Below are 9,271 nucleotides of genomic sequence, written 5' to 3'. Positions count from 1 at the left end.
CAAGGTATTAATATTTCACCTCCTAAGACTCCTTTTTATGCYTTCCCCRTTTTCAAAGGCATAAAAGAAGGACAAAGTCCTTTCTCTTTCCAGTTTACTGACACACTAACCTTGTAAAAGCAGCATTTAGCTGGTGCGTGTTGGAAGAGCATAACTGAGCTGTGGCAATAGAAAAAAGCCATAATTACGTGTGTTCCACTCAAGTTTAAAGYCTAGAAAACTGTCCTGACATTGTTATTTCGACTGAGAGGCCTACCACTGCTTCTTGAAAGAGATTACTCCAAWTTGGTTTGGATCAATAAATACTTCCTGCATTTATCTGCTTTCATTTTCATTGGAACAGAGTAACTGTCGCCTCTGTTCACATTCACAACACCTAAACCTCAACCTAAGCCAAGGCTTTTTACTCTTTTCAATCATTTCTTTGAAAGTGCCAACCTCAGTTTCACGTGATTTTTGAACACCGACTTGTTCTGCTAAACTTTTCACTCCATACTAAAAATACTGTAGACACAGTTACAGTGCTGCACACTATAGAGTATTGAAAACATGGAAAAAAAGGCCTGAAAAATACCCTTAAGGCAGTTATTAAAACATCTTATATAATGAAATTACTGTGGCAGCACAGTGTTTCCTACAGATGAAAGGACAAACTGGAGYCTTAACTCGGTACCATCAGTAATTGATGTTTTTGCTGCAAGAGGCGCACACAGAGCAGATTTAATTGCATGCACACTTTAACAGCAGCTAAAACAAAGGCAGCCTAATTCTACAGCATTTAACGCCAGACAAGACATCAGTTTAGGTGAAGATGAAACCCCAAACAAGGGATCCATTTTTCAAATCATATTAAGACCGATAAGACACGATAAGAGAAGATTATCATTTGTCAGATTATCTTTTTAAAGTGCTTTACAGTAAAGCAATCAGCAATAATCCACCTCCTATTTAAGTGGTATTATTTCYTACAACAACTTCAAAGAAAATGAACTGCACTGATATTAACAAGCTGGTTTTACTTAAGAGAGCTCACAACAACACTGAATAAATCTCATTTCCACAGATTGCTTGTGTGGATGCAGGAAAAACCCGCTCCATGTGTGCTAAAAACAAAATCATTCCAATACTGGCATTTTATTGCTGGCCTGCAGATAGCACCTGTTCAAAGTATGGATCTCGAGCAGCAAAGGTTTAAAGTCCTTTTTTAGCAGCTGATTTTACCCTTTGTAGTAGCACAGCACTCAGATCAATCAGGGTCCTGCATTGCCCGTACACAAAGTCCTACAARGAGACCAATCCTCTTGCAGAGTTCCTCTTGTTCCTCCGAGCCACTCCATCACCCTCCACACTCTGCTGGCATAAGCACAYGCAGAGCTCTGAGAATCACATCAGGGTTCAATTCAGCCGAAAAAGAATCCAGCAAAAAAAMCACGATTTTACCAATTTTTCAGCTGGATCAGCTTCCCCAACGAGTTCACTGTGCACTTAGGTGAGCAGCAGTGCCAGCAGAGTGGGAAGGAGTGCCTCTTTAAGCAGAAATGCTGCCAAACATGTAGCTGTGGCCTAAATAGGCAAGTCAGGGAGAACAGAAAGAAGGAAAAAAAAAAAAAGGCAGACAGTACAGCTTGGAACACCCAGCTCTTAACTCTTCCTTCAGCTCTGCATCCACTGGGAGTTTTATTCTTCATTTTAGCTCTTCCAAAATGCATTCTGTGAAGYTACAGCTACCACAGASCCCCATTCCTARGGTARAAACAACCAAACCAGAAGAATTTARGCAGCACCTTTAAAATGGAAAGTGAAGATGTTTCACRAAGCTGATCCAGGGCTGTAATCCACCAGGATTGCTGCTGATAGCCCAACTTTGCATTCGTGGGCTCTGTGGAGTCTGATGGCTTTATCGCTCCAGCAACTGCATTTCCAACACAAAAGCCTTCTTACAAATAATTTTTAATTTAAGACACAGATTCCAAGAACAGCAAAGCCTCACAGAAGGGACAGAACAATCCCTGACTGACAAGCTGAAGTGCCCCAGCTCCCAAATCCAGGCRAGAGAGAGGGCTGAATTACTTCTGGGGAGCTGAACAGCCACTGCCTATTTATCTGTCTGCTAAATGCCCTTTGTTTGGGGGGACTGCACACTTTAAATGCACATTCTAGTCCATCCAGAGCAGCAGTTCCTAGAACACAGTAGCCTATTTCTCTCTCTAGATACAGACAGCCATTCTCCAAACAGCTGAAGAGCTCAAATACAGAAGCAGACTCAGGAATACTGATCAGGACTTTTTTTTGGGGTCTTTTTCTGGGTCCATTTTTCCCCCCACCATTTATAGCGTATTTTAAAGTACCTCTTAAAATCAAAACTATCACTAGGCCTCACTCCTTGTAACTGATGTTACCTCATGAGMACACAGAACATAACCACAGCCCTCAAAAGCCTAAATTAGCTTCCCTCCCACAACTATATCCCAATCTTTCCTCAGCAATATTATCRCAACCTCACTGTCACTCTTTTTCTCAGAGAATTTTCTCCCCTCGTATTCCATCAATCCTCATTTATAAAAAAAGAAGAAGCCCAGATTGTGGTAAATGGCTTTTTTTATAGCCATCCTCATTCTTGTCTTCACTTTACTCAGAAATAACACTTTTCAWGCATTCAAGACAAACTACCATTGCTGAAGCAACATCAGTCCCTGCTGCTGCTCGGCAATTCTGAAATCCGTCAAAAATAAGTCTTGAACTACACTTGACAGACATAACACACCCAGAACCAAACAGAAAAAACACTCGTGAACAAGAGAAATGTCCAATTCTTTTCCAATCTTCGACCACACAAACAAACTGGGGACAGAGTTTTATCTGTTCATCTTCTTCAGTCTAAAACAGACACAGCCATGTTTGGGTTTAAGAGGAAACACAAAGCAAGTCACAAATAATTAATAAAGTATCAGAGTGGTTAAACATTAAAATAAAATCAGTAATTAGCACCCACAGCAGATATTCAGGTGCTTCTTTCAGGAACAACTGGGGCACGAAAGAGTTAAACAACTCCTCCAAGACKAGCAGTAATTACTCAGGGTTAAAGCTTAGGACTTAAGTTCCTGGCTCCCAGCCTTGGACCTGGACTCTCAGACTTTTACATATCTTTGAATTGCACCTGAAAGAACATTTAGATAGAGCAGCTTGACTCTTCTCCTTCTGCCGAGTAATTAAACAAATTTGACTTAATTTGTTGTGAAGTACAAACTCACTCCATTAAGCAAGTGTGTAGTTTTCAGAGACAGTTTAAACTCACAATTCTTAGTTGCTCCCATCCACAGTTGCTACTGTGCCACATTTTGGAGAACAGCAAAAGAGTAAAACCAACAAAACTGCTGCTGAAAATCTTTGTAATCCCTTTCTATAATCATTCCCATAAAAGAAACMTCCACTAAGAAAACACTGGAATATTTCTGGACAATTAAGTCTGACTTGCACTGAAACTGTGATGGCACAGAAGGAATAAATCCATGCATTACAGACACTTTTGATAACCTGATTACTGAACTTATCACAAAAACACATTCTGTGTTTTTCACCCCACAAGTTCTGTCCAATCYTCTCCAGAGCACATGGAACAAACTGAACACAAACACGTTGTAGGACCAGGCTCCAGCAAGACAAATATAAAACTAAGAAAGGAGGAAAACGCTTTCAGAACCAGAGGAAGCACAAACGACAACAACCTTTRCCCTCATACAATGGGCTGTTAAATCACTAAAAGGCAAATTTCTGCCATCAATTAAAATGAAGAACCCGAGTTATAATGAGGCTGACACTGAGATTTCAATTTCTAACCTGATTTCTGTGYTTAACTGTGATCTGACACAGCCAGGCCGCAGCTTACAAGCAAGCATAAATTCCATACATACCAAGRGAAGAGAAGCTACTTCTGCTCCTCACATTCTCAGCAGAAAAGCTTTGCCACGGCAGTGACTCAGGCAAGCCCCAGTCACAAGTTCAGTGTCATCTTTCCCCAAGCTTTAGTGACGATTTCCCCTCCTTTCCCCTCCTTTCTTTCCCTTCCGTGTCACATCCATCCATCACACAGCGCTTGGAAAACCAGAAAATTAAAAACTYTGTATCAGAGTTCATGTTTCAGCCACCAAAGCCACCAAATATCGACTTTGTAACAACCAGCAAGTCTAAAGTATCCAAAGAATTACAGGTTGTACATGTGATGGGAAGGCTGCAGGTCAGGTCTGACCTTAAATATACTGGAAACTACATAATAGCATTTCTGACAGGCTTTAAAAAAGTTTCTATAACTGTTACTGTATTCAAAGTTTTACTGTTCAAAATTACTCTCCATTGGCCTGTTTTAYAGACAACACTGTAGAGACCATTGGGTTTGTATCCCACTGATGAATGCAATTAAATGATGTCGTTTTCCTGGTTATCACTGCTTTAGCTCGGTTCAAGCCACCTTTCCAATGTAAATATTGCAACACTGAGTTACTGAGGAAAAAAAACAGAAAGTGAAACTCCCATTTCTTTCAGGTTTGTTTTCTCTGCTTTTTTTCGCGGTGAAGTTTCAGCATTCCACAACAAACTGGTATTTAAGATTTGAGCTCTGCAGCCATTCGAGGAACAAAACTCCACAGCCTTGTACTCCTGTACACAAATTGGTACCGTGCTCACCACAGGCATGATTGGAGTCCAGACCTGTTCTCTGGCAAACCACAGTGTTTAAAAAGTCATTAAAGCCTCAGACAGCAAGATTTCCTTGAGCTTTCACCATGGGCCTGCCCCAAGAAAGYAGATGGRAARGCAGGGAATAAAAAAGATSCCCTGACTGCACTTGGACCCACTSTCAATTTGTTGCTGGATATTCCAGAAGAGCAGAACGCAAGATCATCAATCTGCAGTTGATGTAAGAACCACACAAMGCTCCATGTTCATTAAAGTGAACCTTAAAGCCAGAAATATTGGTAATAAATGGAAAACTGCAACCACCCTGATCCATTATTAACCCTTCCAACAGTCACAGAGTGACATTACGGTGCTAACAAGAAATCAATAGAAACAGCTSCTTTCACCAACTTCCAGTATGGATTGTGGGAGCCAAACACACGGGAAGAGGAGAGAATTTCAGCTCAACAAACTAATTACAACCAAGTAGAACATCGATAATATTTAGGACTTCCCTCCAGGCTCTAGGCTGCACAGTTTCCCAACATGTTGCAGGATATTACACTTTGTATCTCAAGACTCATCCCACCTCAGGTAGAGCTGATGATGAAACAATATTTCTCTTCTCTCCTTGGGAAAAAAAATCAGGCTACATTGTCCATAAAATGAAAAATGGACATTTTTACAACATTTTGGAAACTCAGCTGCCTGGCTGGCTGAAATTGAGGGAGGTTCATTACCCCAAAGACTTCCCTGAGCTCCACCCCAGGACTCAGCAGTGCTCTGTGCAGCTCCCAGGCTGACGAGGCACCTTTAGCAACACCAAGAACAACACCTCAAACAGCTCAGCCTCTCCTTCCTTCCTATTCTGTCACTTCTGCATTTCCACACCCTGGAAAGGCCACTTTTCTATACATATATATATAAGTTTATCACTATTACATCCATATCAACATGTCTATTTTAATGAAGGGTTATTTGCAAGCACCACAACTTCACCACGAGTTCATTAATACTTGTACTTAATTCAGGATTTAGTTTCATATGTAAATAAAATAAAGCTTAAAGAATTTAAAATCTGTCACAGAAAAATTATAGCACATTTACAAGCACTTTGGAGTTCAAGCTTTAAAATCYACTTCCTCAAGAATTTAAAATGAGACTTGAAATCATTACAGCTTTCTCATTTCCAAAAAACATCTTTCAACTTGCAAATGACAACAGCCTTTGACAGTGCATCGTTTGCCACATGCTGCAGCTAATAAATAAAAACAACTCAGTTGTGTTTATACTGAGCTTTTCTTTTGGCCTCTGCAAGCTAATTTGAACCACATGTCAAGCAGGGAAATAATGGAAACTGTAGTTACTGCTTTTCTAAATATAACATTAATCTCACTTGTAAGGCACAGCATTCAAGATATGCAAAAAAAGAAAAAAAAACCTCAGGAATTACATAAGTGACAAGGCCAACTGCTTGCAAAAGAAAACTTTTAACTCGTGATCTTACAGGCTGCTTTGTGCATGAAACAGGAGTTTATGGCCAAAGAAATTCAGAAGTCAGGGGGACTTTTCCCCAAGAACCATCACAGGAGAGATTCTTCTCTCCAGCACAGAGAAAAGCACCATTTTTCCTCCAAYGATCCCAAATCCAAGGGAAAAAATAAAACCAGGACAGTTTTTGCAGTGACAATCAGAGGCAGCCATCTTAGTGCAACATGACACTTGTCACTGCCAGCTTTGGAAAGTTTTAGACAATTTCCAGTATCATTTCAAACCCAAACCAGCTCTTTACATAATAAGTAGGCATGCAAGAATATTCTGATTTCTTCCTTCTCTTGTTAATAGGAGCTGGAAAGATCGAGACAATGACTTTATCTAGTACTCAGATCTTCAAAGAGCACAAATATTAATTAATYCTCCCAACACCTCCTTGTGGAATGCACATATCACATTCCCCATTTTGCAGATTAAGAAAAAACACAAAAGCCGAGTGGCAGAAAAATCTTAACAATCTTGGAAAACAATTCCAGCAAAAATAGTTAGGAAGCCTGAACTTTTTGACAASAGTTCTGAATATCTCAAACCACAGTTTAAACCTCAGTCTGGGTATGGGAGAGCACATGAAATGTCCATTTGCTTTGCACAATTTGCATAGAGCAGCACTGGGATATTTCACTGATTGMATCCACATCTCCCAGCCTAAGGAAYRGCTCAAAAGTCAGAAAAAAASCCCMAAAAAATAAACCAGTAAAAAATATCGTTCTTACCTTCTGCTACATCATCATCTACAGCGCCTTTCACCTGAGAAAAACACCACTGAATGTCATTTCCTCCTCCAGCTCCTAAAAAAACGAAAACAATTCAATAAAAACGAGCCCCCCCAGAGCAGCAGCCGAGCACACAATGGTTCCAGATTGCACATTTCAGAGCCTGTGCACGCCCACTTCCTCAGCAGTGCTGAGGCACAATCACACACCACCCTCCCCACCTTTTTCCTTTGGATATTGTTTTTGTCAGCCTTCAATGCAGCGTTTGTCAAAAACAGGGAAGCACAAGCAGTGTAAAAGCTTCTCTCACCCGCACCATTAAGTACGAATTTAAAATTCAAGTGCACGAACGGCCGTGTTTCACACGAAGCTTTTTCCTACTTGAGCAGTCAGATCCTTCTAAACACACATACAAACAAACAACTCRAATATAAACTACCAAAACTGGACATTTTTAGCAAATTTCGAATCTCCCATCCAGTACAAACCAAGCACACGATTCATTTCCTCCTTCCACAAACCCACCTACGCGCTCAAGGCTAAAGAAAAAGAATTTTACCACAGTTTTTAGAGTCTCTTCGCAGAAGTAACGAAAGCAATTATCAGCCTGAAAAAAGAAAAAAGGCAGCAAATCCGAGCAGAAAAGCAAACAAGCAATCGGAGGGGAACAAGTTCTACTACCATAGAAAACGGATCGGAGAGAAAACTTCAGGAACATTACTGCCTCGGYGGAAGGCAGTGATTCATTTGAACCCTGCCACCAAAACACACACCAAAAATCACCACCCATTTCTTTTGCACTGCATTCTGAGCAAATCACTGCAGGGCTGAGGACATACAGGAAGAGACAGAAATGGGCTTGCCTGGGTTGTTTTTTTTCCTCTCTTTTTTTTTTTTTTTTTTCCCGAAAGCCACTGTCAAAATGGAACTTTTCCTCCACACAACTCAAACCGGCCGAGCAACAGATGGCATTTACACATTAATCCCGAGCTCTGGTAGGGCTTTGGGGATAACAAAGAATACGGGAGAGACTCTTCCCAAGTTAAGGGGAGGAAAAAAAMATAACTCGAAGAGAAGGAAATCAGAAGCCTGAAAAAAGTCTTTCCAGAAAAGACGAAGCGCCTCAGAATCAGAAGTGCTGGAATAGAGAACAGTTTGCATTTTTTGCTTGCTTTCAATTCTTTCCTGRAGGATTACAGACATCCAAGCTGCAAAACCTGAGAAGGTGAAGGCAAGCAACAGCACCCATTTATGCAGGAAATGGCAAAACGCCTTTTTTCCTCCCCTCTTTCTACCATTCCCCAAAAATCTACAACCCATTTTCTTTCCTCTCTCCGAACTCTTCATTTGTCATTTAGCAGCTGGCACCATGGAAGCACGTAAAGGAGACAGCTTGGAGAGAATCACTGCTCCTGCCACTTCGAGCTAAAATCCTCTTTWCCATACAATTTACTTGAACCAAGTTAGCACTTCTTTCCCCCCACGACTAAAACGGCAAGAGGAGGGTGGAGCGTATGCATATGGTGTAGGGGGGAAAGGCAAAGCACAAGCCTCACAAAGCCTCCCATGCTTTCTGCTCCTCCACATGCAAAGCACTGAAAAGACAATTCATGTGCAGAGGAGGGGGATGAATAAATTTCCAAATGAAGAAATCGCAGGGAAAAGTAAGAGGGAAGAGATCCTTTCAGCACACCGGCTTGCAGCCTACCAACGGCACTTTGGGATGCAAAATGGGGAGCAAGCAGTGGAAGGAATGGGAAAAGAACAGAGCGAGACCTGCGCTGTTTAATTACACCCTGTGCCAAATTTTACTGGCATTTGCAGATGCTCAGAGGCTGCTCCCTACACAAGGGTGCGACTGCACTCTGGACACCGCCTGCACCTGGAACCTCYCCGTGCACGGCAGCGCTTCGCAGAAACAACCACAAGCACCGACCCCAAAGCCTCAAGGGGGAAACTCTTTACCAGAGCGTGCAGTGACAGGACCAGGGGGAATGGGCTCGAACTGAGCCAGARGAGGTTGAGATGCGATATTGGGAAGGAATCCTTCCCTGGGAGRGTGGGGAGGCCCTGGCACCGGTTGCCCAGAGAAGCTGTATCCCTGCAAGCGTCCAAGGCCAGGCTGGACGGGGCTCGGAGCAATCTGGGATAGTGGAAGGTGTCCCTGCCCATGGCAGGGGTGGTACTGGATGATCTTTAACGTCCCTTCCCAACCAAACCATTCCATGATCCTCCGAAAAGGCAGCAGACCCACCCTGCTGCAAGCTCCTCAACTCCAAAACACACCACTTCCCCCTCCACCTTGCTTCTTCCATGCTTTTTTTTTTTTTTTT

At 41.9% G+C, this 9,271-nt stretch overlaps 1 protein-coding gene across 1 annotated transcript in view; it reads right to left on the bottom strand.

Moving 5' to 3' along the window:
- The window catches only part of PPP2R2A (protein phosphatase 2 regulatory subunit Balpha), a 40,096-nt gene extending 32,353 nt beyond the window's left edge, over window positions 1–7,743 (bottom strand). The window contains exons 1-2 of the mRNA XM_057386732.1: window positions 7,620–7,743; window positions 6,939–7,013 (exon numbers count right to left, since the gene is read on the bottom strand). Of these exons, the coding sequence (XP_057242715.1) occupies window positions 6,939–7,013; window positions 7,620–7,728 (184 nt within the window). The 5' untranslated portion in view covers window positions 7,729–7,743. The remainder of the gene's footprint in view (window positions 1–6,938; window positions 7,014–7,619) is intronic.
- Between the last annotated feature and the right edge of the window lie 1,528 nt (window positions 7,744–9,271).

This window comes from Malurus melanocephalus, unplaced genomic scaffold, assembly GCF_030028575.1.
Source record: "Malurus melanocephalus ecotype Western Australia unplaced genomic scaffold, MMel_1.1 scaffold_1039, whole genome shotgun sequence".
NCBI classification, from domain to species: domain Eukaryota; kingdom Metazoa; phylum Chordata; class Aves; order Passeriformes; family Maluridae; genus Malurus; species Malurus melanocephalus.
This window is presented reverse-complemented; position numbering and strand designations above follow the sequence as displayed.